This window comes from Canis lupus, chromosome 26, assembly GCF_003254725.2.
Source record: "Canis lupus dingo isolate Sandy chromosome 26, ASM325472v2, whole genome shotgun sequence".
Lineage (NCBI taxonomy): Eukaryota > Metazoa > Chordata > Mammalia > Carnivora > Canidae > Canis > Canis lupus.
This window is the reverse complement of record NC_064268.1, coordinates 30,452,133-30,479,505: the sequence shown is the minus strand read 5'-3', so window position 1 is coordinate 30,479,505 and position 27,373 is coordinate 30,452,133. Positions and strand designations below refer to the sequence as shown.

General features: G+C 54.0%; 1 protein-coding gene across 5 annotated transcripts; it reads left to right on the top strand.

The window, feature by feature from the left end:
* The first annotated feature begins 979 nt into the window (after positions 1-979).
* Positions 980-25,574, top strand: TOP3B (DNA topoisomerase III beta). Of its 5 annotated transcripts, XM_035706292.2 has the most exons (19): positions 1,025-1,075; positions 1,392-1,875; positions 9,181-9,363; positions 10,473-10,604; positions 11,893-11,999; positions 12,650-12,724; positions 14,046-14,242; positions 14,691-14,847; positions 15,635-15,748; positions 17,435-17,525; positions 19,024-19,178; positions 19,335-19,440; positions 20,138-20,284; positions 20,399-20,572; positions 21,825-21,953; positions 22,436-22,585; positions 22,958-23,058; positions 23,766-23,967; positions 25,011-25,574. In XM_035706292.2, the coding sequence occupies exons 3-19, from the start codon at positions 9,294-9,296 to the stop codon at positions 25,490-25,492; spliced, it is 2,589 nt and encodes an 862-aa protein (XP_035562185.1). In that variant the 5' UTR covers positions 1,025-1,075; positions 1,392-1,875; positions 9,181-9,293; the 3' UTR covers positions 25,493-25,574. The 5 variants fall into 5 exon arrangements, with proteins under 5 accessions (XP_025330736.1, XP_035562185.1, XP_025330738.1 ...); XM_025474951.3 differs by lacking the exon at positions 1,392-1,875 and having other exon boundaries at positions 980-1,075; XM_025474953.3 differs by lacking the exon at positions 1,025-1,075 and having other exon boundaries at positions 1,206-1,875; positions 23,000-23,058.
* Positions 25,575-27,373: the final 1,799 nt, after the last annotated feature.

Sequence of the window (27,373 nt, the reverse complement as noted above, 5' to 3'; positions counted from 1 at the left end):
AAGGGGCTCTGGTGCTGCCTCTCTGCCAACTGGTCTCACCCTTTAAATCCAGTCTTAGACCTGACCGCTAGAATAGTGTGGGAAACAGACCATAGGGCGCAGAGTGGAGACTAGGAGACCAGGAGGGAGATGGGCTTGGGTCAGGATGGTGGCCGTGGAAGCAGGGAGGATTGATTGCATCTCAGATATATTTTGAAGACAGGGATGGCAGGATTTTCAGATGAGAAATAAGCGAGAAAAAGAGAGGAATCCAGGACGCTGTCAGACACTGGGCTTAAGCAACCAGGAAGATGAAGCTGCCATTTTGGAGACGGAGACCTTGCCAAGGAGTGGGTTTGGAATCAGTTCCGTTTTGAAAATGAGTCTCATTATGACTTTTAATTCTTGGCATTTCTCGACCTTAATTTGACCATAAGATGTTTCTTTGTCCAGAGCATCTTTCAGGGCTCCTACTCAAAAAAGGCAGATTGGAGAAAGAGCCTACAGGGAGCAGGGGAAATGTGTGTCTGCTATTACTTAAAACATATTTAGGGACACCATAAAAGATATTGAAATAAGGCCATGAAAAGTTTTTTAAGCCTTCCATAATCCTAATGCTTTAACACACAAAAAAAGTTGTTTTTATTGCCCAATTCATCTTCCAGATGGATTTTTTTCAGATAGATTTTATATTCATTCATTCGTTCATTCCACATTCGTTCACAGCATTAAAAAGAGTCGGCTATACGCTCATCTGCAATTTTGATTATTTTAATTATGAACAGCATATATATTTTCATATTTATCATTCCGTTTTTACGACCATTGTAACAGCTGCCTTTCTTGCTTTCCCGGTGGCGGAGAAGAGTAAGGTGGGGGGTTTGGGGAGGCCGCGGGGAGGGGTCAGGAGGCAGGGCCGGTACCCGCGAGCCACGGAACCCGCGGACGCGGACGTGCGCGCCCCGGAGGACAGGCGAGGGGACGCCAGCCGCGGGGACGGCCCGCCGCGGCCGGACCGGAAGTGGAGGCTGCCGAGTCCGCCCCCCGAGCGGAAGCTGCGGCGGGAGCCCCGGCGGGGGCCGCGGCGGGGCTGCGGGTGAGCGGCGGGCGGCGGGAAGCGCCGGGGAGGTGGGCCCCCAGCCCCGGGCGTGGGAGAGGAGGCGGCGCCTCGCTTTCCCGCGCCCTGCTTCCCGGCGGGGGCGCCCGCACCCCGGGGCTGGCGGTGGGGGTGCCGGGAGGTGGTGAGGGGCGACCTCCATCGACCCTCCCGCGGGGCTCTGAGGTGCGGGCTGCGGCCACAGGTGGGGAGACGGAGGTGCGGGGGGCCGCCTGCCGCCCCGGGCCCGGCCCGGCCTTGAGGGCTCCCGGGTGTGTTTCTCCGAGTTGTTGGTGGACAGACTCGCCGGATTCAGTTCTCGCAGGTGAAAGGGAAGACTGGCCTTATCCTGCCTCTTTGCCACTCAGCCTTCGGGAGAGGACGTGGGAAGGTCCGCCCAGAGTGGGCTTGATGGCCACGGAGCCCCGAGGTGCCCCTAGAGCCGCGGCAAAGGTCGCCTGGGCCTCGGCCGCATTGTTCTGAGCCTCGGTCCGCTCGCAGTCAGAAAACTGCCCAGGCCAGCCTCGAGGCGTGACGGGCCAGGTTGGAGAGAGCGGCGGCGTGCGGAGCGGGGCTTGCGTGCAGAGGAGGGGCTTGCTCTCCGGACCCCGCGGCACCGGGTTAAGTGGCCAAGGTGGAGATCCTGCTCTCGGTGCTGTCTGCGCCACGGCTGGGCCTCCACCCCCAAGCCGAGTTCCGTTGTTCGTAAGACTGACAGGGGAGGACTTTGTGTACCGCGACCCCCGAGGGCACCCACCGTTGCTGATCCTGCTGCCGAGAGGAGAGTCCGCCGACCGGCAGTAAGTGCCCACCTGACGCTCGCACTTTACAGTTCCAGTGTGTGTTGTTTGCTGTCAACACGCCCTCAGCACTGGCTGATTCTCCCTTTTGAAATGAGAGAACCAACCTCAGATGCAGCTTTAGCAGGCGACGAGATCAAATTTGATGAACCACATAGGTTATGGAAAAGAAGGCGATCACATTTCCCTTTAAAAATAACAGACATTTAAGATTTTATTTATTTATTCATGAAAGAGAGAGAGAGGCAGAGACACAGGCAGAGGGAGAAGCAGGCTCCATGCGGGGAGCCCACGTGGGACTCGATCCCGGAGCTCCGGGGTCCCGCCCTGGGCTGAAGGCAGAGCTAAACCGCTGAGCCACCGGGGCTGCCTTAAGATTTTTTTTTTTTTTTAAGATTTTTTTTTAAATTTTTTTATTTATTTATGATAGTCACAGAGAGAGAGAGAGAGAGAGGCAGAGACACAGGCAGAGGGAGAAGCAGGCTCCATGCACCAGGGAGCCCGACGTGGGATTCGATCCCGGGTCTCCAGGATCACGCCCTGGGCCAAAGGCAGGCGCCAAACCGCTGCGCCACCCAGGGATCCCAAGATTTTTTTAAAAAGCAAAAACCTGGGACGCCTGGGTGGCTCAGAGATTGGGCGTCTGCCTTTGGCTCAGTTTAGGGATTGAGCCCCACGTCGGGATCCCTGTGAGGAGCCTGCTTCTCCCACTGCCTATGTCTCTGCCTCTCTCTGTGTCTCCCATGAATAAATAAATAAAATCTTTTTTAAAAAATGCAAACCCTTAAGTAATAACAGTACAGCAAAAGGGTTTTAAGATGGCATATGGTATAATGATGGTTTATAGAAGTTTGCAAACCACTGCTTTCAGCTTTTATTCTCATTGATTTCCCCTTTAAAAAAAAAAAAAAAAAAGATTTTACTTATTTACTCATGAGAAACACAGACAGAGCCAGAGGGAGAAGCAGGCTCCCCATGGGGAGCCCAACATAGGACTCAATCCCAAGACCCTGGATCACGACCTGAGCCAAAGGCAGATGCTCAACCACTGAGCCACCCAGACGTCCCTGATTTCCCTTTTGAAGTTGGAGTGTGCCTTAATAGAAAAATAGGCCCCAAGATAACCACCGAAAATTAATCAGTTAAGACTGCAGAATTCTTTTAACAGGTAGACCCTGGTGCAGTTAAAAAAACAAAAAAGTATCTCATAGAGAAGCAGGAGTTTCAGCTCCAACTCAACAAACTTTCCAGGTAACCTTTGGAGAATCTCTTTCTCTGAGTCTTAATTTGTTCTTCCTTGAGACGTCTGTACCAGATCATCACCAGGGTCCCTTTCCCAGGATTCCAAATCCTTAAAGAAAGTCATACATTTTTCCCAGTAAATCAGTGATACTCAGATCATTACAAAGTCCTTATGCAGAACTGAACTATAAACTGTTGAACTAGAGCCAGAGCTGCTAAAGACCTACATGTAACAGTGTGGAACAGCAACTAGTCTGAGGTGGACAGGTGATCTGAAACGGGTATGGATGCCGGTGTGCCTTCGTGGGTGCTGTCGAGGTTTATCCCTAGCCCTGGATAAATGAGGTACTCCCTTTGAAGATGCTAGGACAAAATGTTTCTCTAAAGGGATCTGTAGAGAAGAATCTGTTATTTCCTGAAAGTGTTTAGGATCCTTAGGTACAAAGAAGAGTAGTAGAAATATAAAACTTCTAGAAATTTTAACACCATAGGAAAAAAGGACGTTGAGAAGTGTTTGCAGTAGTCCTATAGATGTAAAGTCTGTTTTTAAAATTTAGGTATCTAGGGCAGCCCGAGTGGCTCAGCGGTTTAGCACCACCGTCAGTCCGGGGTGTGATCCGGAGACCCGGGATCGAGTCCCACATCGGGCTTCTGCATGGAGCCTGCTTCTCCCTCTGCCTGTGTCTCTGCCTCTCTCTCTGTGTATCTCATGAATAAATAAATAAAATCTTAAAAAATTTAGGCATCTGTAAGTTTTTATTATTCACTTCACAGGTAAATTTTTTTTGATAGAGAAAACACGCACACATCAAAGCAGAGGGAGAGAATCTTTTTTTTTTTTTTAAGATTTTATTTATTTATGAGAGAGACCCAGAGAGAGGCAGAGACACAGGCAGAGGGAGAAGCAGGCTCCATGCGGGGAGCCCGATGTGGGACTCGATCCAGGACCCCAGGATCACGTCCTGAGCGGAAGGCAGGCGCACTTAACTGCTCAGCCACCCAGGTGTTCCAAGGAGAGAGAGAATCTCAAGCAGACTTCCCACTGAGTACAGAGCCGGATGGATGGATACCAGACTTGATCCCAGGACCCTGAGATCATGACCTGAGCCAAAGTCAGACACTTAACCTGAGCCACCCAGGCGCCCCTCTTCCGTACTTCTAAATCGTAGTTCTTTTTGACCACTTATGTGTGTCTACTGCACTAAATGTAACAAGTAAAAAAGGAAGTATGGTTAGCAGAAGGCCCCCCCAGGTCCAGCTTCCAGACCCTAACCCCACTCTTGCCCCCAGGTGGTTGCTTTGCCATTTCTTGAGTGTGTGTGTGCACGCATCCATAGATGGCAGTGCTTTGTACAGTCACACACTTCACTTCTTCATGTAATTTCTCTGAAACTCAATTCACATTAGTATTTACGGAGCAGATGCACTTCTTTCTCATTGCTGCTTGGTGTTCCATTGTCTGCCACACTTTATTTAACAGTTCCTTGTTGGCATACCCTAGAACGTTTCTAATGTCTTCTGACTGATAATGCTGCAGGGGATTCCCCGGCGGTGTGTTACCCGCTGTGTCCTGCCTCAGGAACCCAGTGTCCACGTGGACAGTCTTGCCAGCGCCCACTGCTTACTTCTGCAGTCTCCTGTCCCCCTGCGGCCTCATCCCCCACGCCATTCAGGCCCCCACACCAGTGCCCAGGCACCTTGCCCTCTGACTTTTTTTCTTCTTCTTCCACCCCTGCTCCCCACTCTAGCACATAAAGATTTTAGACCCCACCAGCGCATGCCCTGCGTGGACCTTCCCACGTCCTCCCCTCCTCCTTGCCCATCCTAGAGTATCTTTCCCCTCACCCTCTCACTCCTACTCACCTGGCACATCCCATCCCTGCTAAATCTAGCCCTTCCCCTGCTGGCAGCCTGCCCCCAGTGCCATCTCCTGTCCTCACTGCTGACCTGCTGACATTTGTACTTCTTAGAGGGGCCCTCTGGCCAAGGACAGCCACTGCTTCCCACCCAGAGACATCACTCCAGCAATTCCCCCCTCACCTCCTGCATCTTGTCTTTTCCCTCTACTCTACTACTTCTATCCTCCTTACAAACATGCTGGTTTATCTTCCATCTTAAAATGTAAAAACCTACTCACTGTTCCTCTTCCCTCCTTCCAGGTCCTCTTGAGCTCACCCCCCTCAGGCTTTTCCCTTTGGCACTCCTGCATGAAACAGCTCCCATCAAGGTCACCTGGCGCCTGTAGGTCTCCAGACCCCAATGTCAGGTCTCCATTATCACCTCCCCCAGGCTGCAAGTATCTGTAGCCTTCGATGTGTGATGTGCAATGACTTCCTGCCTCCCCTCCCGCCCTCCCCACCCCCGCCACCAACCCAAGTGCCTCTTCTCTGGCCTTTGAGGATCTCCCCTCTCCTGAGTCACCTTATCTCCCCAGCCCCCAACTTGGGCTCCTTTCCCTGCTCCACATGCCACCACATGCCACCGCCTCCTCCATGGCCCAGCTGGCTATTAGGCAGCTCACATTTAACATACCTGACAGCTCCTGCATCTTTGTCCCAAACTGCTCCTTCCTCCTAACTTCCCATCTCAACAAATGGGAATCCCATCCTTTAGCTCCCTAGGCCAAAGGCACTGGAGTCATTCTGCACTTGCCTCACTTCCCCTTCTCAGTCCTGTTGGCTCTGCCTTGGGAATCAGCCCCAGACCCCAACTTTCCCTCAGCACCTCCATCGCTGCCCCCAAGGCCCAGTGACTCCCTTCTTAGAGCCAGAGGGATCTCTTGAACACTTGAAGTCAGGTCATCAGGCTCCTGTGCTACCTCCCAGTTCCCTCAAAGCAAACCCAAAGTCTGAAACTGCCCTCCCCACTGTCCCCCAATCCTCTGTGGGTCTTAATGCCTGGACTTTGTCCCACGTGGCACATAGCAACACATACTGAGCATGTAGTATGTGCTCAATAAATTCTGGTGGGGTGATTGAATTCATTCCCAGGGGTGGGATTGCTGGGGATGTGCACTTGTAGTTTTGAGAGAGATCGTCTAATTGCTCCGCACAGAGGTTGGTCCAGTTTTACTTCAGCCACCTACCTTCGTAGTTTGCCTGTCACCAGACCCTCCTCCACGTGTGCTCATCCTGTGATCATTGCTAGTGAGATAAGCATGAGCTCATTTTACTTCTAATTTGCCATTACAAGTGTTGTTGGCCATCATATCACAAAGGGCTAATTTCCTCATTATATAAAACAATTACTAAAAATGAGAAAACAGCAGTCTGGCTGGGGAGAGAAAGGGTAAAGAAATAGGAATAGACCATTCACAGAAAAAGAAAGCAAATGCTTTCAAACATGAGATATGTTTCTGAGCTTCTGAAATCCTTATGTGTCTTTCCTTCATACCAAAGTTTATGTTTTCTTCTAGTATTTTTCTAGTTTTTTTTTTTTTAAGATTTTATTTATTTGAAAGAGTGATGGAGGGCAGCCCCAGTGGCTCAGTGGTTTAGCGCCGCCTACAGCCCAGGGCGTGATCCTGGAGACCCGAGATGGAGTCTCACGTCGGGCTCCCTGCATGGAGCCTGCTTCTCCCTCTGCCTGTGTCTCTGCCTCTCTCTCTCTCTCTCTCTCTCTCTCTCTCCTCTCTCTCCCCCCTCTCTGTGTATTCTCATGAATGAATAAATAAAATCTTTTAAAAAAAAAACCCTTTAAAAAAACAAAAGAAAGAACGTGATGGAGAAAGAGCACAAGTGGTGAGAGGGGCAGAGGGAGAGGAAGAAGCAGGCTCCCCACTGAGCAGGGAGCTCGATCCTGGGACCACAGGATCATGACCTGAGCCAATGACAGACACTTCACTGACTGAGCCACCCAGGCACCCCTAGTATTTTTTCTAGTTTGATCTTTTTGCGTAAATTTCTGCCAGCTCTGGAATCTGTTTTGGTGGCAATTCTAAAGTAGGAGTCTAGGGCAGCCCCGGTGGCTCAGCGGTTTAGTACCACCTTTGGTCCAGGGCATGATCCTGGAGACCCGGGATCAAGTCCCACGTTAGGCTCCCTGCATGGAGCCTGCTTCTCCCTCTGCCTGTGTCTGCCTCTGTGTGTGTGTGTGTGTGTGTGTGTGTGTGTCTCATGAATAAATAAATGATATCTTAAATAAATAAATAAAGTAGGAATCTAGCTTTAACCCTCCCAGCCCACCCAGAAGGTTGCCCAGTTGTTTAAGTAGCAGTCATGTTGTTGGGTTGGTTTTTTTTTAATACAGTGTCATATTTGTCAATGTTAAGGCCATATATATAGTGATCAAAAAGACAGCAGGAAGAAAAAAAAAAAGCAGGAATTCAATGTCCTGTAGCAATCATGGAACCAGTTGTCACAGTGGCCGGCAGTGATCCAGACCTCAGGCAACTCGTGCTGGTGTAGAATGAGACAGTAACTAACCGTGGCGTGGTGCGGTCTATTGTAACGGACTCGGGGCAGCAGGAAATGCTTTGTCCCGCCCCAGGGTGTTGGGAGAGCTCTTTAACCAAGAGTTGGCACTAGAGCCAGGCCTTCAGACAGTCAAGCTGCATTCTCTGGGCTTGGTGGTACATTCCGAGCAAGGGAACAGAGGCTTAAGAATATGTTTTTCTTAGGTATGGTATCCAGTTTAATTGGCCAGAGCATGATCTGCAATGCTAGAGATTGTGAAAGGCAGGCAGGAAGGTAGATTGGAGCCCATTGGAAAGGGGCTGTCGAGTACTACTGGGGTCTGGACTCCATTGTCCAATGGGTCTCAGGCCTCTTTTGGATCAGAAAGATCTAGGGAACATGGCCTGGCATCTGCATTTTATAAAATGTCCCAGGGTGGGGCGCCTGGGTGGCTCAGTCAGTTGAGTGTATGAGGACTCTTGATTTCAGCTGGAGTCATGATCTCAGGGTCCTGGGATCATAAGCCCTGAGTTAGGCTCCCTGTTCAGTGGGGAGTCTGCTTCTCTCCCTCTGCCCCTCCCCCGCCTGTGTACGATCTCTCTTTCTCTCTAATAAATCTTAAACAAAACCAGGAAATGTCCCGGGGCATCCCGATTCTCCGCTGAGGTGGAGGTACTGCTCTCAGCCCTGGGGAGCAAACAGAAGTGTGCCCTGGGTGGAGGGCTGGCCCTCTGCGCTACCCCAGCCTGTCAGTCCAGATCCAAAGGCCCCCAAGTCTCCCTAGCACGGATTTGGTGACATGACTGACCTGAGGTCAGGGAGCCACATCAACTTCTGCCAAAGGAACCCAAATTCCCAAGGTGTTCGTTTCTAAGCCAGTTCCATTGCCCTGGTTTATCCCATGTCTTTTTTTTTTCTTTTTCTTCAGGTTTGTTTGTTTAAGTAAACTCTACACCCAGTGTGGGGCTTGAACTCACAACCCTGAGATCAAGAGTTGCATTCTTTACTGACTGAGACAGCCAGAAACCCCTATGTGTGGAGTTTGGGTTTTGGGGGGGGGGGTTGTTTTTTTTAAGTAGGCTCCGTGCCCAACGCGGAGCCCAACACAGAGCTTGAAAACTCACAACCCTGAGATCAAGACCTCAACTGATATCAAGAGTCAGATGCTTAACTGACTGAGCCACCCAGGAATCCCAAAGAAATTGTGTCTACTTGTGTTTTGCTTTTTGGGTTTTTTAAAAAGATTTATTTGTTGGGCACCCGGGTGGCTCTTTTGGGTCCTGGGATTGAGCTCCTGTTCAGCGGGAGCCTGCTTTTTCCTCTCCCTCTGCTGCTACCCCTGCTTATTCTTTCTCTTTCATAAATAAATTAAAAATCTTTTTTAAACATTTAAAAAATATTTATTTACTCGAGAGAGAGAGGGAGCGTGTATGAGCAGGGGTAGAGACAGGGAGAGAGAAACCCAAGCAGACTCCCCACTGAGCATGGAAACTGAGGCAAGGCTCCATCTCACTACCTTTAGGTCAAACTTGAACTGAAACCAAGAGTCTGATGCTCAACCAACTGCACCACCCAGGCACCTCTGGTTTTTGTTTTTTAAAATGAGTTTCCTTCTTGGTAGAGTTTCCATTAGAAGCATTTGTTTTCTGTGTGTCTTTCTTCTCTTTAGGAGTCAGCTTTGATGGTAGTGTTGAGCTGCAGAAGAACAGTTTCTGAACTTCATCTCCATCCCTCTGAAACTGGAGTGTGAAGGGCCAAAGCCCCGGGCAGCTTTCAGACAAGATGAAGACCGTGCTCATGGTTGCAGAAAAGCCATCCTTGGCCCAGTCCATTGCTAAAATCCTCTCTCGGGGTAGGAAAGACAAACCGGCGGGTTTGTGGGAGGAATCACTAAACATGGTCATTTCTTTTTTTCTGGAGTGTGACTCCAGCCCTCTGGAATTGACTTGGTTCAGGACAGTGGGTGTTACTGAAGCATCTCAGTATTAGTTTTTGTGGGTGCATTTACTGCTACATTCAGTGTGCGGTCCAGGACTCCCAAAAGGTACAGACACCATTCACAGCGTAGCACCGGGCAGTCCACTGTTGCTCATAAAGCAGCACCCAGCCCTGGTAACTTACACAGAAAGAGAATTCACTAGAAGGAAGAATACAGAGCCAAGATCTCGCCCTGGTCTGAGGCCATGCCACAGACCGTATCGCCACAGGAGCTTTGCCACTGCCCTCAACCACTATAGCTGCAGCCTGTGTGCCTCATGTCACTCAAGAGCAGCATTAGGCTGGCCCTGGTATATAGCCCTACTGAGACACCAGGGCACTAAGAAAGGGGACATTTGTCCCTTAACTCCATCCTGGCCACTGGGGTAGTTGGTGGGGTGCTCCTTTCCTTCCTATCTCTGACTTCCCTCCAGATAGGAAGGGTGCTTGGGTGCTCTGGGTACCTAGAAATGGCCTATGTCCACCGTGACCTCCCCTGGGTCAGGACAGTGGGATGGTGTCTCTTTGAAGGGGAGGGGAGAGCTGAGAAGTGCCCGATCCACAGAAGCTAAGAAAGTTCAGCTGAGAGGCTGTCAGTGGGGAGCGGGAGCATGAGAAGACGTCAAGGGACCTGGTAATGAGGAGGTCCATGGAGACCTGGTGAAGTTTGAAAGAAGTGGGGCAGAAATGAGAGGAAGGGCCCAAGTGTCTGCTGTGGAGAGCCTTCAGAGAGGGTGCTCCTGGCCTTCAGCTGGCCCAGGGCCCTGCGTGGTGAGCATACCGTGCTGGTTGGTTAGCAATGAGTGGTGTTCCCCGGAGGACCACGACATTCGTCAGCACTGTTACATGCAGTGGCCTGAGGAACGCTGCCACTGACTGCTCTGGGGAAGGGGGACTCTGGCCCTGTGAGTGGTGGCTTCTGGGTCTGGGGCCTCTGTGGTGGCTGTGGCCTGCTGGAGCAGCCATCACTGTGCTTCTCTGCAGGAAACATGTCCTCCCACAAAGGGCTGAACGGAACATGCTCCGTGCATGAGTACAGCGGGACCTTTGCTGGCCAGCCCGTCCGCTTCAAGATGACATCCGTCTGTGGTCATGTGATGACCTTGGATTTCCTGGGTGAGCCCCCTGCACCCTGCCCAACCCCTATCCCACTGAGGGAAGCCCGGCAAAGTGCTGCCCCAAGTCTAGATGGAGCCAGGGAGGGCTCCAGGCAGACAAATTAGTGCAGAACCCATGAGTCCTGAGGCCAGCAGGTCCTGGGTCATCTAGAACCCAGGTTTTAGAGCTCAGTGCCCGTGGGTCCCCATCCCAGAGGCACCCCTTAGTCACTGCATGCCCTATGCTCCTTCCTGTGCTTCCTAGAGGTGGTGGATGCCCACCTCAGAGGGGCTGGCCCATGCAGGCATTTGGGAGGTGAATGTGACTGTTGCCCAGTGGTCGTTTGGTGGCTGTCATTGTCATCTTTGTTATCTGTTACCTTGGAAGGGCCAGCATTAGTGACCCAGCAGAGCCACATGCAGGGCCCTGTGGTTGATGAGAGACTCCAGCCTAGGCTCTGTCTCATGCTCTACAGGCTCGTGGGCTGGGACTGGAGCCTCTAGAAATTTCTGTTCAAAAAAAAAAAAAAAAAAAGAAATTTCTGTTCCACATGTGTGATGTGAGTCTTACGATAGTGCCATCCACTTCCTAGGATTGAGGACTCAGTGTGACGGTGAAGGAAGAGAGCTTAGTGCACAGCAAAGTCTCAATACTTCTTGTTGCCCAGTGACAACAAGGACATTGATTCAGTCGTGTGGCCAAGCATTTGGACTCTTGAGTTTTATCACCAGCCAGCAGGTGGGGAGCTGGGATTTGAACTTGACTCTGTATGACCCCGTTCTCCCAGGCTGTACGAAATGGGGACAAAAAGAAAGCCAGAGGGCTAAGCTTGCAAGCACTGAGCACTGAGTAGAGAAGTAGGTGGATGTACCAGACACGAAGCCCAAGAGACTGATTCCCCATGGGGTTCCCCTGAGCACCTGTCATGTGTGCAGTCAAGTGCTGGGTAGGGGGAGAGTTGCAGCTATTCAGGCTGGAAGAGAAGACAGAGGTAGGAGGGGTGTGGTTCAGTGCTCTGGCAAAGTGAGCCAGCCCAGGAATGGCGCTCCAGCCACAGGGCATGTCCTGAAGTGAGGCTGGAGCAGCAGCAGCCCTGCCCAGCGGTGGCTCCTGGAGGTGACCAAGGTGTGGTGTCACCTCAGCAGCCCAGGGGAATGAAGGCCCAGCTCTGCCTCCAATTGTGGGGTTCCCCTGGGCAAATTGTTCTCCAAGCCTCCCTCTCCTCCTGGGCCTATGACAATTGGAGAGATCAAGCTTGGTGAGCCAAGAAGTATGATTCAGCTGTCACTGTGGCTATGGTTTGTAGGAAAGTACAACAAATGGGACAAGGTGGACCCCGCAGAGCTGTTCAGCCAAGCCCCGACAGAGAAGAAGGAGGCTAACCCCAAGCTGAACATGGTGAAGTTCCTGCAGGTGTGTGGGCGTGCTAGGGCATGGGCACCTGAGAAGCCTCTACTCTGGGCCCTCTGCACTGCAGGTGGTCTCCAGAGTCCTCTCTTTGATGAACTGGAGGCCTTTGCTGGAAGCCCTGGGTGGGCCTCGCAGCCCTTTCTGCGAGCTCCCCCTGCTGGCCCACGAGGCACCTTTCAGACTGTTCTCACAACCATCCACTGGCCCACCTGGGCAGCCGGGTCACTCAGCCCTGGAGAGCAGAAATTCTGCTTTTTAAACTGTTTGTTGGTGGTGGCGGTTTTTCTCATCTTAAATGCACACACATTATGGAAAATATTAAAAAGTAGAAGGAAGAAAAAATATATAATCACACTACCTAAGACAACCACCATTAACATTTAGGCTTATTTCATTTCAGCCCTCTTCCCATGCAGTTTTGGGGGTTAAGATCATTTTGCATTTATAATTTCTTTGTGTCCAAAAAACAAAGTCCTGAGTGAAGTTCTCTGAGTGGCTAAGGCAGCCTAACTGCGTCTAGCGCCGCTGCTCAGCCCGGGCCCAGTCTGGGTGGCAGTCCTGCTCCATGGGGCTCAGGGTGTGGTTGGGAGCACCGTCGGTGGGCACTACGGGCCGGGCCACGGAGGGGCCAGTCACTGTGTACTCTGTGGCAGGTGGAGGGCAAAGGCTGCGACTATATTGTGCTATGGCTGGACTGCGACAAGGAGGGAGAGAACATCTGTTTTGAGGTAAGAGGGGGCCTACTGCTGTCCTTAGTTCGAGCCTTCCCACTGACCTGTCCTCGCATTTGCGCCATGCCGGGGGTGCGGCTGGGAATCTGCTGCGTTGCCTTAGAAATGCCTTTTTTCCTCCTTTAGTTTGGAAATTGCATAGACACTTTGAAATGTATGGACTCTGCCAAGGGCAGAGGGGTATTACCTATTCCCCTACTCGGGTGCACTGTGTGAGCAAACATACAGACAGAGGGCAGAATTTTCTCAGTGGATGGGAAGGTTTTCAGGCCTTCTGGGCACCTCTCAGGGACCTATGGCCAAGGCTGGTTGCCACTTAGCTACCTTTCTTCCTGCTTTTCTCACTTCCAGCCTTCACCGTCCCCTCCAAGATGCCATCAAGCCTCCCCCTCCCGTCTTGTTTCCACCCTCCCTGCAAGGACACAGGTGTCTGCCTCTCTTGTGGCTGTGACGCCCTCACGCGGCTCCTGACTGCAGGTGTCCCCTGGTGCAGCTCACGCTCCTGCCTCTTGCACCCCCAGTTCTCACCTGGAGCCTGTTACATTTTGGGGCTTAGGAAATGCTTCCTGTGTGGCCAGGGAGCTCAGGACACCCCAAGTTCCAACACAGCACCCTCAGTCAACGTGATCACGCTTTGTCCCTTCCTCGGCACTCTTGTCCCGGCCCCACCCCTATGGGACTGCTCCTTCCCTGGGGGCGGAAGCTTGGGGGCTTTCTCCCCTCAGCAACAAAGGCACCCCCCACCAAAGAATCTACATGGCCAGGGTCCAGTGTGACTCCCCTCCCACTGCACAGCCTTCATAGTGAGTCTGGCTCCAGGCCCCCTGCTGGGCTTAGCCCTCAGTCCCTAAGGTGGGGGTCCCCTGTGCCCTCCCTGCTCCTGCCCTTTGTCTTTTCCTCTTCATTCTGTTTTCCCTCCCTGGCTTTTCTTCAGCTTCTTAAGAGTTCCACCCACCCCTCCTTGCACTCTGCCCTCTAAAAAGAAGGGAAATGGGTCAAGTGGGGTGGATTGCATGACTGAGTTTCCCTGTGTCGTGGCATTAGCATTTCCTGGTTTGGCAAGGGTGAAAGCAGATAAGAGAAAGGATGGTAGTAAGGGGGGGTGTTTGAACAAGTTTGTCAGTGGAAGGAAAAGAAGCCATGTAGCAGGAGTGATGTGGAGAGACAGACTTCTGGACAGGCAAGGAGGTGGAGGAGGGTCTGGCAGGATGGAGAGGAAGTCACACCAGCAAGGTTCAGCCCCAGAGAGGAGCCCTCACACGAGAGGCGTGGAGGCAGAGATTTGGAAGGTGAGTGACAGCTGGGCTGCCTCCCCCAGGTCCTGGACGCTGTGCTGCCCGTCATGAATCCAACCCATAGTGGCGAAAAGACCGTGTTCCGGGCCAGGTTCAGCTCCATCACAGACACGGACATCTGTGCCGCCATGGCCCGCCTGGGCGAGCCAGACCACAACGAGGCGCTGTCAGTGGACGCCAGGCAAGAGCTGGACCTGCGCATCGGCTGTGCGTTCACCAGGTGCCGGCTGCCCTCCCTTTGGCCAGGGCTCCTGCCTCATGGGTCCCCATTTGCTGCCCCTGGGCCTGGTTAGTACTAGGCCAGTGTCCATATTCTAAAAACCCTGAAGGCAACTGTCTCTCTGGCAGGGTGTTTGCCTCACTGCATGGGTCTTGAGGAGAGGGTGGAGGGCATAGAATAGAATAGAAGGGTTTCCCAGCCCCAGGATGGGGGAAACTCTTCTCTCTTGCCTTCCGTGCCATGTGTGCAAACACATGATTCCTCTCTACCCACACACACCTTTCCCGGCCCCTGTGCTGAGCCACGTTCTCACTCTGTCCCCTGTCTTCTGAGCAGGGGCACTGCCGCCAGCTGGCCCCATGCTGGACTCAACGTGGGTGATTAACGATGGTGGCTTTGAGTGCATACGTGACCAGAATATCTTTCTCTACCCCATGCCTCCTTGTAGATTTCAAACTAAGTACTTCCAGGGAAAATATGGCAATCTAGACAGCTCCCTCATCTCCTTTGGGCCATGTCAAACCCCTACCCTGGGCTTCTGCGTGGAGAGACATGATAAAATCCAGTCCTTCAAACCGGAGACGTACTGGGTGCTGCAGGCCAAGGTTTGCTTTCCCTTCCCTACACACGCTGGGTCTTTCCAGGTTCGGGCTGTGGACTCTGAGGGTCTTCTGTCATCATCCGGCCCATTAAACCCCCGAGGCCAAGGGCACAGGAGAGACGCCAGAGTGGTCTGTGGGGTGCTCAGGGAAGGGATCCCAGCCTTCATAGGCCTGAATGCATTGAATTTAGAGAGGCAAGAATGAACTCAGCCTTGAGGGGGAGGGGGCCGGGTAGATCATGCCTCAGAACAGTCAGCTGTGATGGTCAGGTCCGAGGTTTGGACCAAGGGCCATAAGCCACTGACTTTCAGACTTTTTGAAGTCTTAGAACCATTTCTCCAAATAATGCCGTCCGTGTAAGCTTCTTACAAGATTTAAAGCAATACAGAGCTGGTCTGGTTGACATAGGGCTGGGGGCCCCTGTAAGGACTACACCTAGTGCTGGCCAGGTGTCAGAGGGTGGGCAGGGATGGCATTTGTGACGGAGGTTCCGACACCCTTAAGGATACAGCAGCCTTGGCTCTGGGCTCCCCTTACGAGACTACTTGCCGAATCTCAGGGGAGAGGCCTGGAGTCAGGGCAGCCTTTCCTTGGGACAGGGCTGGTTCTCAGCCTACATATCTGTGCACCTCTGCACACCTGTATAGGTATGGCTGTGAGACCTTAGAGCCGGGACCATTTTCTTCCCAGAGGAGGACCAGCTTCATCTACCTCGATTCTCTTCCCTGGCAGTGTGTGCTCACCTGGACATTTTCTTTCCCGTCTTCTGCCTTTGTACTTTTTCCTATAGGTCAATGCCGATAAAGACAGATCTCTTCTTTTGGACTGGGACCGAGTACGAGTGTTCGACCGGGAGATCGCACAGATGTTTTTAAACATGACAAAGCTGGAGAAGGAAGCCCAGGTGGGCCTGCCCCACGTGTATCTGTCACGTTTGCTCGGGGCAGGGGTAGACCTTGGATGCCTCTGGCTAGAAGAGTAGCTCGTGACCTAGGGTCCCATCTTTCTTTCCTTTCTGGAAATAGACATCTTGTAGAAAGATGGACAGTTATTGATGCAAGCGGTAACTGTGTGCTACATCCCTGCTCTGTACCAGGCATTGCCCCACATCCACGACCTGCAGCCCCTATCCATGTGACCCCAGGGGCATTATCTCTTTTTGGCAGGACTCCATTTCACACCAATGTGCCTTTTCTGTGATACGGACGCTAACAACTCTAGAGGGACCTGTGTGCATGTCAGTGAACTCGGCCGAGGTCACACAGCTAGCATGGGATATCCCAGGCTCAGTCAGCTTTCCTGGCCTTTATGGTGCTGTGTTTTTTACTCAGGTTTTTTATGAATTTGAGAGTCATGTGCTGGGCTTTTAGGAAGAAGGTGATGCCACCTGGCAGGGGGCTGGCTGCCTGGGGTGGGGGCAATTCCACCGCCACTGCAGTGGCCCACAGCCTTACCAGCTACCATAGTCGTGCAGGTACGGCCTGGCCTTCTTCAGCTGCCTTCTCGTCCTTTTCAAGCTTTCCTTGGGTGCCCTCTGCTTAGACATGCAATTGATGCAGGCTTCCAGAACTTCCTCCAAAGCTGCTTCACACTTTTTCTTTTTTTTTTTTTCTTAAGATTTATTTATATATGAGAGACACAGACTGAAAGAGAGAGGCAGTCATAGGCAGAGGGAGAAGCAGGCTCCTTGCAGGGAGCCCAGTTTGGGACTCGATCCCAGATCCCAGGATCACAACCTGAACCGAAGGGCGCTGCCCAATCGCTGAGCCATCCAGACGTCCCTGCTTCACGCTTTTATCCTTGATCGTGTTCTCAGGATACCCCTTGCCACCATCTCCAGGTCTCACCCATAGTGATCCCAGCTTCCACTGCAGCACACACCCATTTTGGACTAAATTTGCCCCCACATTTGTCCTTCTGGAATCCACAAGGCACTGCCCTGATGCATGGCTGGTCTCTGTGGTGTTAGGAGGGGCAAAGCATCACAGTTGTTTGGATTGTTTTAGCCACAGGCAAGACAGTCCTCTCTTCTGACAACCGTTCAGCCCAGAGTTTGAAGCTGATTGATATTTTATTTAAACTACATGCTGTTTACAAACATTTCAAAACAGTTACCAACATTGGAAAATTACAAGATTTCACATAAAAGGCCTGATTTGCAGCTTTTGTTGACAAACTGGAAGATGTAGCAACACCAGTAACCCCTGGTGGGAGCACTTGGGTGCACCGAGAGGCAAGTGGCTGCCCAAGGTGGGCCTGCACTCCGTGGCCTGCCGCAGGCCTCACCTGCCGTCCCAGTGGCCTGGCTGTTTCTGGCTCCTGTAGGATGAGTTTGTAACCCCTTCTCCTGGCTCTTCCCCATTCTTCTATGTTTCCTCTTTCCCTAGAAAGTTCCCCAGAAAAGAATTTTCTTTTTCCCTTCCTCGGACTGAATACATATTCAAGTCTTGAGACCATGGTGAAGAGTGAAACTGAGAAGCAGGGAGACCAATTGAATGAAATCAGACCCTTTGGCCCACACATCCTGATTCTCTATTGTGGTGTCTTTGCCCCTGCCACCCCAAATCCCTGAACCTATTCTGTCTTGTAGGTGGAGGCCACAAGCAGGAAAGAGAAGGCCAAGCAGAGGCCCCTCGCCCTTAACACTGTGGAGATGCTGCGTGTCGCTAGCTCTTCTCTGGGTATGTAGGAACGTTCCTCTAAAGCCCACAAAAGACTTCCTGGGTGGGACACCGTGAGCTATTCAGCCCTGGTGCAGCGCCTGGGGTTGCAGGGCAGCGCTGATGCTCTCACCTCTGCCGGCACTCTCCCTCCATGCTCACCTGTGCCGAGTGTTTCCCCCCCCCCCGCACCTGTGCTGAGTAGCCCCTTGCATGTTAACCTGTGTCAAGCCACAGCCCACCTGCAGTATCTTGCAAGGCTTAGTGGGAATCTGAGCCTAATGCTGAGCTAATTTCTCTTAAATTCCAGAGTGGAAATAACTAATAACAAACTAACAAACATGCAGGAGGATCCTATTTCAGAGGATTATTGGTTAATACTCAACAGCTTCTTTGAATTTACGTGGAGAAAATTCAGACTGTTTTTTATTACTAGACATCCATGCAGCTGCTGCCAGGGCTGAACACATGGAAGGCCGTGGTCAGGGACCACCTGTAGGGCAGGCCCTCGCATGTCATTGGCTCAGTAGAGTCCCCATAGAGGCATTAGACCATGGAGTTCCAGCTCCGGACTGAGGTCTGGTCCGATCTCAGCTTGGCTACTTGCTTTCTTGTCCCAGAGCCTATTTCCTCACAGGAAAACAAGGCGAACACTGTGACCATCTCTGTGGGTGGGTTCTGAGGATGAAGTGGTTGAAATGGCGCATCCTCACAAGACCAGAGGCAATGACAGCCACTATCCGAGAGGGGCATCCTGGCATTAGCACCCCAGAGCATCTTCCCCAGGGTAGGGAGAGGCCAAGGGTAGGAGGTCAGCGCTCCAGGCTTGTGTCCTGCAGGGGTAAGTGTGACCAGCGTTGGTATACTTCCCTGAGCCTCGTTTCCATGGTCATGAGAAGGGGTGTTTGGCAATCTCTGACAGCTATGGGCCTCAAAGCATTGGTGGCCTCTGCAGCCTGAGGAAGCTGGCCAGTGTCCTTGCAGAATGGCCCCTTTGGGGATCCTCAGGGGGCAACAGTGACATTGATGGATAGCTGAGGGCCAGCCCCTGCTGATCAGGGAAAAGCAGAAAGACAAGCCCTCCTTCAGGGGTCCCAAAGTGCCTCAAGGACAGAAACACCCAAGGGGCTCAGAGCAGAGAGCATGTGCTAATAATTTTCCTGTCCGACTGGGACATCAGCAAACCCGGAGGCTGACCCCATACACTCCATGGCCAGGGTGTGAGAGATCGGCAATCTCAGGGCACATTTCATCAACATAGCCACTAGTGTCATGATAGTGACACTGGAGCATCCCTCTCCTAAGTCCACCTTCACAGGTTCAGGGCCTCGGCCTTGGATAATCTGCACAGACACAGGTGGCCATCAGCTCTGGGCTCTAGCTGTGCCCATTCAGAACCACCCTCACCTACCAGGAGGCTCTGGCCACCTTTGGTGGGGAGCCTGAGTGCCCTGGCTTATGGGCAGGGACCTAGTCACCCCTGGCATCCTGATCCAGCTGAGCCTGCCATCTCTCACAGGCATGGGGCCACAGCATGCCATGCAGACCGCTGAGCGCCTCTACACGCAAGGCTACATCAGCTACCCGAGGACTGAGACTACCCACTACCCCGAGAACTTTGACCTGAAGGGCCCTCTGCGGCAGCAGGCCAACCACCCCTACTGGGCCGACACGGTGAGCAGAGCCACTGTGCACACTTGTTGCCGGAGTCTTGGGACCGGCCCGGACACTTTGGCCAAAGCCAGAACTGATGCTGGCCCCCTCCATGTTGGGGAGGGGCAGGGGCAGCTGTGCCCAGACTCACACACTGTCTTGTCTTCTCTCCCTCAGGTAAAGCGCTTGTTAGCCGAAGGTATCAACCGGCCACGGAAAGGCCATGATGCCGGCGACCATCCTCCCATCACCCCCATGAGATCTGCCACAGAGGCTGAATTAGGTATTGGGCACTCCTCCCAACACTCAACACACACACGTACACACAGCCCAAGCTTCTGGGTTGGAAGCTACAGTCACACGGCCCCTTTGGACAGTGTCAGGCCCCACTGGCAATGTGGAGGCTCCCTCCCTCCCCCACCTGCCCTTGGCTGTGGCAGAGGGGGTCACCTGAAAGTTGTGTTCTGTGGCATGAGACAAGGCAGGTGAAGTGGTGGCAGCAAGTGTGTGATGTGATATACCTGAGTGCAGGGAGCAGGTGGCTGCTCGCAGGAGGCAGGACAATGAAACAGATGGGCAAGGACAGAACAGAACAGGACCGAGATAGGGAGTGCTAGGGCCCAGTCTTGCCACCTGACCAAGCCAGTGCTGGTGGCCTGTGTCCTGGGAGGAGGCAGAGAAAGGGGGAACCGTACAGGGAGAGACAGGAGCTTCTGTGCACAGCCCAAGTTTCAGGTGATGGTGGCAAGTCACTACCTGTGGACTGATCAGGCCCTGAAGAGCAGTCCCACCTAAAAGCGGGCTGGAAGATGGGAGCCTCGCTTTCCCTTCCTGTGTTTCCTCCTCCTCTCTCGAGCTTCAGTGCAGGCCAGCCCTATTATCCCGTGCCGACAGCCAGGGTTCTACTGCCTGAGTGAGAGCACTGGGGGTCGGTAGAGCCAGAGCCCCCAGCCCGTGACCAGCTCCCATGCCTGTTGCAGGGAGTGAGGCGTGGCGGCTCTATGAGTACATCACCAGACACTTCATCGCCACGGTTAGCTATGACTGCAAGTACCTCCAGAGCACCATTTCCTTCAGAATCGGGCCTGAGCACTTCACGTGCACGGGGAAAACCGTCATCTCTCCAGGTAAAACTGCAAGTGCCAGCGTGGCTTCTCCCAAACCTCCACAGACGGAACATTATCCATCGGGCCTGGGCTGCCTGGGATGGGACCCTGAGGGGCAGCACCCTGTCTCCCCAGGCTTCACGGAGATCATGCCTTGGCAGAGTGTGCCTCTGGAGGAGAGCCTGCCCACCTGCCAGAGGGGCGACTGCTTTCCTGTGAGCGAGATGAAGATGCTAGAGAAGCAGACCAGCCCGCCCGACTACCTGACGGAGGCTGAGCTCATCACACTCATGGAGAAGCACGGCATTGGTGGGTGCACCTGCCCTGCTGCCCGCCCCAGCCCCGGGCCCAAAGGTCTCCATCCCAGGACTGGGGTCCAGGAGACGGCGCTTCCAGAGCTTCCCAGTGACCCGTCTGTGCCCAGCACCTGGTAACTGGGACCCAGGTTGTGGTCAGCTCCCCAGGCAGTGTTCATTCTGATGGGAAGTGCCTGTTCCCTGATGTCCCGCACCAGCTACGCAGGCTCTGTACCTGCTGCTGTACCTGGCTTCTGCTCTGTCACTAACAATCGTGACAGGTGACTGGCAGGGAACATCCCATCTGAGGCTGGGTTTCTGGTGACAGTGGAGGCCTCAGCTGAAGAGCTGAGCCTACTTCTATCAGGGGCCTGAGTCCTCAGGTACAGATGCTGTGGTGTGTGGGTGCTGCTCCCCCAGCATCCTCTGTCTTTCCCCATTGACAAGACATCCATGGCTCCCTAGGCCCCATGACCAAAATGAGTTTGTGCCTGCAAAGAGGACTCTTGAGATTTTCTGAACAACATGGGGGGCCAGGAGCCCCCACGGCTGCATGAAGAGGCTCTCCCTAGGGGGGAGCTGCTGCTCCAGCAGCTGGCAAGAATGCAGTGGGTACAGCAGGGTATGTGCTGGGTTCAGATCCCAACCCCAACATCATCCTTCAAGTGTGGTACCTCGATGGTCTCCTTAGCCTCTGAGCACCATCTAAGGAGGTTTCTCAGCACGGGGAGGGGTGGGGAGAGAAAGGCAGCATCTGGCAGTGCCAGGTGACCCCAAAATCTCTGGGGGAGATGTCGCCCTAGAAACCGATCACGGGATCTAGGAGCCAGAACATGGGCCATACTGAGCAGGTTTCAGGGGTCAGTTTGGCAGCGAGCATGGGAGTCTCTGTGTTCAGGGGTTTTGAGTCCTGGTTCCAGAAGGATGGGTGGCTCAGGATTGAGGCAGGAGAGACCAAGGAGGTCATATTTACCAGGTGTGAGGGGCAAGTAGAATGAGCTCCCGTGACCCTGGTGGAGTTCCTTAACCTCTGTGAGCCTCTTGTCTTAGAGGAGAATTAAGCACCCGGCGCTGGCCCTGGGAGGGCCATTCTTGGGTTCATAAGATGATTCTTGAAACACATGCAGTGGTGCCCTGCACAGTACTAGCCAGAAGCAGAGGGAGGGGGCTGTGAACCAGGGGTCCTGGGGCAGGTGGGGCAGAGGTGGAGCCTGGCGTGGCGGGGAGCAGGTGGCAGAACAGTGGGGCGTTGGCTTGTGTTTCAGGGACAGACGCCAGCATCCCCGTGCACATCAACAACATCTGCCAGCGCAACTACGTCACTGTGGAGAGCGGGCGCCGCCTCAAACCCACCAACCTGGGCATTGTCCTGGTGCACGGCTACTACAAGATTGGTGAGTCCGGCTGGCTGCTGCTCCTGGCTGCCGCCTGGGCTGTGGCACTGCATTTTTCAGCCCACAGTCTCTGTGGGGCCCCCTGTGCGAGGCCCCAGCTCCCACTGCAAGGATGCCACACCAGCCCCCTCAGGATGTGCCCCAGGAGGGACTCCATGCGGTTGGTGGAGGAACGGACAAGAGCAGAGAATCCAAAACAGGAGGTGTTAGGGGGCTCCGGGTGGGGTGTAGGTCCTCCTTTGGAATTGTGCGCTCTGTTCCCCGAGAGGTTCCAAGGGGACCAAGGAAGATGGCAGAGCACAGACCTGGCCCGAGGAGTTCCAGGACTGTGTCACAGTCCTAGAGACGGGGTGTCCCTGGCTCCTCCACACAGGATTTTCTGGGTAGACCAGGAAAGGCCTGGGGTCTCCGGGCTCCAGCCTGAGTTAGGGGCGGCCACGGGCACGCGGTGCGCATGCTCACGGGGCCCCCGCCACTTGCAGATGCAGAGCTCGTGCTCCCCACTATCCGCAGCGCAGTGGAGAAGCAGCTGAACCTGATCGCCCAGGGCAAGGCTGACTACCGCCAGGTCCTGGGCCACACGCTGGACGTCTTCAAGAGGAAGTTCCACTACTTCGTGGACTCCATCGCCGGTGAGGCTCGCCCTTTCCCTACCACTGGGCCAGAGGCTCCTGGGCCAGGGCCACCATGGCTGTGCGGGACCAGCATCCAGATTTGGGCTCTGGGCTCTGGGACTCCATTGGGAGAGCGAGGCCGTGGGTTCTGGGCTGTCTTCGGGGCTAAGGAGCGGACGTCTTAACACCACTCACGAGGCACCCAGCTCAGGTGACCAACAAGGCTGCAGCTCTGCCATCCTGTTCCCCCCGCACCCTCGGGGATGGAGACACGCTCACTCAGATCCGTGCCCACTCACGGTGCCTTCCCCTCCACCCGCCTGTCGGAGGTGGAGGTGGGCTGCCGGGGGCCCGGAGGATGTGACTCTTCCCCGCATTGCTTGCCCTCAGGGATGGACGAGCTGATGGAGGTGTCTTTTTCACCCCTGGCAGCCACGGGCAAGCCCCTCTCCCGCTGTGGAAAGTGCCACCGGTTCATGAAGTACATTCAGGTAAGTGGGGGTGAAGGGGCACCCACTGCCCCTTCTGGCCCCTGGCCCCCTTACTCACAGACTCGGGTAAGTCTGGCCACCTCCAGAGGCCTCTACTTTACCTTTGGTCATGCAGGAGTCTTTGTCCTGGCTGTCATTCAGGCACGAGTGGCCTATGACAGCCTTGCCCACAAACACCCACAGTGCACCCCTGACCCCAGGAACATGTAAAGCTGTGAGGCTGCTTAAACACACTGGCTGTTTTTTCCTGACAACACATTATTTGCCATCCTGGGTATTAACATGTGTGCAGGGATTATTAGAACTGCTTTTCTTCACTCATGCAGCAGGTATCCTGAGACTGGTGGCCCGGGGTCCTGGCCTGAGAGGTCGTTACCTGGCAAAACGTTACACATTATGCATTATGTATTGTATGTTACGTATTACCCTGTGTCTGTATTCCTCGTTGTGTGTGGAGGTATACACATGAATTATGCATGATGTCTTACGCAATACTCCTGTATCATGTAAGCAGTGTATTAGGCTGCATATATGATATATGTAACTGTATTTATTACATGGTGTATTTTCTGTTATATATCATGTTATATATTACATATTATATATGTTAGGCATTACATGTTACCTGTTACTTCCATATTCTGAGAGGGTGGGCAGGAGAGTTGGGGGCCTCATGACCCCAGGCTCCCTCCCTGGTGTCACTGCAGGCCAAGCCAAGCCGCCTACACTGCTCACACTGTGACGAGACCTACACCCTCCCCCAGAATGGCACCATCAAGCTCTACAAGGAGCTCCGGTGTCCACTGGATGACTTCGAGCTGGTCCTGTGGTCATCGGGCTCTCGGGGCAAGAGCTACCCACTGTGCCCCTATTGCTCCAACCACCCACCCTTCCGAGACATGAAGAAAGGTGAGTGCCAGTCTCTGGGCCTCAACTGCTTGCCCCGAGGCAAGGCTGCCCCATCCCCCCTGGGTGTCTGTGGTGCCTCTTCAGCCCCAGCCCCTGCCCCACATCATGCTGGATTCTGAGGGGCCTTCCCCTGTCCCAGCCCCCTCGCTGGCACAGGGATAGGAGACCTAGGGTGTATTTGGCCTTGCTGAGGCATAGCCAGCCGGCCTGCCACTACCCATCCCAGTCCAAATTGAACAGGCAACTATAGTTAGCTCACTCGGGATCTGGGCAGTAGGCACGCTGAGCCCCCCTCCTGGGCTAGGATGAGAGAGGCTATAGCAGGTTGAGGGGCCCTCGTGGCAAAGGGTGCACCCTCAGTCAGCATTCACTACTGTTCTCTATTCTCTCAGTTATTACTGGAGAAAGGAGAAAATGTGTCCAAGTGGGACGAGGATCTGGGGGCGAGGGGGTTCCAGAGCCCAGATCACTCACCCTTGCTGTGCTGTCTCCATTAAACCTCATTCAGCCCCTGGGGTATCATCATCCCATGCTATAGACAAGAACAAGGTATAGTGAGAGGCATCTACCCACATTCACCTGGGGACCTGGGGAGCCCTCAGGGGTCTCAATGCACTCCTTCTGACTCAAGCTTCACTTATGAGACAGGGGCAGTCTGCATTTGAGCTGCTGAGGTCACTGAGGCCCTTCCCTGACCTCCAGCATCTTCCAGGGAAACTAATAGCCACATGTGACCTAGTGGCATAAGAGCTACTTGGAGCTGCTGGGAATTAGCTGTGGAAGGGGAGGATGGACGTGGCTGGAGGCCACCAGGAAGGCCTTCTGGAAATGATTGAGGGGTTGGTACTCAGAGGTTGAGGAGGTTTTAGAGAAACAGAGAAGCAGGGCCAATGGCAGTGGGGGAATCCAGAGCCAGGGTGAGCAAGGTAGAGAGGAACACTTTCTGTTAGGATGAAGGATCTGGACTGTGAGGGCCTGGGAGAAGGCCCTGGGGGGTGAGAGGGCCTGGGGGTGCACATCACGGGCTGTCCTCTCCCCGCCAGGCATGGGCTGCAATGAGTGCACGCACCCCACCTGCCAGCACTCACTGAGCATGCTGGGCATCGGCCAGTGCGTGGAATGTGAGAGCGGCGTGCTGGTGCTGGACCCCACCTCAGGCCCCAAGTGGAAGGTGGCCTGCAACAAGTGCAACGTGGTGGCACACTGCTTTGAGAATGCCTACCGTGTGCGGGTGTCTGCCGACACCTGCCCCACCTGTGAGGCTGCCCTGCTTGCCGTGGACTTCAACAAGGCCAAATCCCCGCTCCCAGGTGACGAGACACAGCACACAGGCTGCGTCTTCTGCGACCCTGTCTTCCAGGAGCTGGTGGAGCTGAAGCACGCAGCCTCCTGCCACCCCATGCACCGGGGAGGGCCAGGGAGGAGGCAGGGCCGAGGGCGGGCTCGGGGCCGGCGGCCCACAGGGAAGCCCAGTGCCAGGCGGCCGAAGGACAAGATGTCAGCCCTGGCTGCCTACTTTGTATGACGGCCCCGCCAACCCTCACCAGGCTCCACATAGTTTCCCGTGGGCCTCGGAAATCATTAAAATGCAATTTGTCTTCTTCAGAGCAAGCAATTCAGGACCTCTCACTGGTGCCAGAGGGTTGTGGTGTCCTCACTGCCCATCTCTTCCCTGCCCCACCTCTCCCTTCATTCTGCACACATCTCCTGAGTGCCCTTGCTCTGCCCGCACGCTGGCGGTGCTTGTAGGAAGGCCACCAAGTGCAGAAAGGGGGATGAAACCCAGTCCGAGGCTCACATCATATTTCAGTATGTGTGGGATGGCATGGTCGCTGTGTGCACAAGTAGTGTCCCGATGTCTGCAAAGAAGAAAGTAAGGCACCAACTGCCTGTCACCCCAGGCAGATGTAGGAGGGAGGCCTGCCGGAGGAGGCCAGGCTGAAGGAAGTCCTCATTGGACCTTGGCCGTCGCTGCAGCTGACTGGAGTCAGATGGCGGCTCTGAGCAGCTCTGTGTGTGGTGCATCCAACCCTGATGGCCTCCCAGGACCTGTTCTGATTTCTCACATGAGCCCTTATTGTCCGAGACAGAGGCAGGCCAGCCACTTACCAGGAGGAACTGGGCAGGGGTGCCATGGTCAGTGACGGGGAGCCCCACTGCAGCCATCTGCCTGCCTGAATCCATCAGCCAGACTGCTCTGTAGCCTGCCCTCCCTGACATGCTTCCCTTGCCCCACTTCGGCTCTCACGGGGGTGCAGTGCAACACAACTTTGTGAGGGACAGGTCAGTAGTGTTTTGCACGTGGACTCCCCATCTGGGGAGCAGATTCACAGTCCACTGGAACATACAAGGCGCTGAGAAGAGTTTCCATAAATACACCTGTGACCACCCAGCATTCCAAGCAATCACTGTACCCTCCAGGCTCCCTCTCGGGAGGCCCCAGAGAACCAACCCAAGTGTCCCTAGAACTCTGAAAACACTCTAGAAGTTCAAAGAAAACCTACAATGAGCCAGAGGGGATGCGGTGACCTGAGGGCAGGCTCCCGGGAAGCTGGGGTGCAGCATCAGGGGAACGGGTACTCTTAGGATGCTTGTGCTCCTTCCCTCCTCCCCTCTGGCTGTGACCAGACTGGGGCACTGGTAAGGCCGCATCTGCTGGAGGTAGTGTCCTGGCACAGGGGCTGTGACTGCTCTGCCACCCTATCACATCGTGGGTGGACCCAGGGCCTTCTCCATGGGAAGGAGACCCAACTCCAGTACGCCCTGGGATCCCACACAAGGCAGCCCAGGTAGATGGCCAGAGTGACTTACTGGGGCAGAGCCTGTACCTTAGGCTTTAAACCCAAACCAGCTGTTCCTTACCGGGATTTTGCACAGAGGCTCAGCCCCAAGGAGGGCTAATCACAAAGGCTTCATTAATTTTTCTCCACAACCGCCCACTGCGTATGAATCTCCTTGGCATTCAAAGCTGGAGTCTGCCTTCCGGGTCCCTTCATCTCCTATGATCCAACAGCATACAGCCCTTCCCGTGTGGCTACAGGGGCAGGAGGACAGGAAGAGAGGAGGCCCCTCTGGCTGGAACGGCCTTCTGTGCTCCTCAGGACCGCACCCTCTGCCCTTGAGATCAGGGAGGCCAGTAGCTTCGGGCTGGCCTGCTCTGGGGGAACGGGGCAAAGCTCCTGCGGACCAGGCCTTTGTGCAGGACTCACAGAAGCAGGGCCTGGTTGTCCGACTGAATTGACGACACGGGCCATTGGCCTGGACCGTACCCATTCCTGTCACTTTGAGACTCTAGTGACATTGCCGCTAGGTACTTCATGCGCATCTGCTCAATTGAGTGCGGCACCCCTTCCAGGGCTGCTAGGCAGGAAAAGGTACCACAGACCTACATATATGAACCACCCCC

What these genes read in the sequence shown, in the direction of transcription:
- TOP3B (XM_025474951.3), top strand. Translation starts at nt 9,294, where the DNA reads ATGAAGACCGTGCTCATGGTTGCAGAAAAGCCATCCTTGGCCCAGTCC. An exon ending in TGCTAAAATCCTCTCTCGGG is followed by an intron (nt 9,364 to 10,472) that starts GTAGGAAAGACA and finishes GCTTCTCTGCAG; the next exon opens with GAAACATGTCCTCCCACAAA. An exon ending in ACTGGGTGCTGCAGGCCAAG is followed by an intron (nt 14,848 to 15,634) that starts GTTTGCTTTCCC and finishes TTTTTCCTATAG; the next exon opens with GTCAATGCCGATAAAGACAG.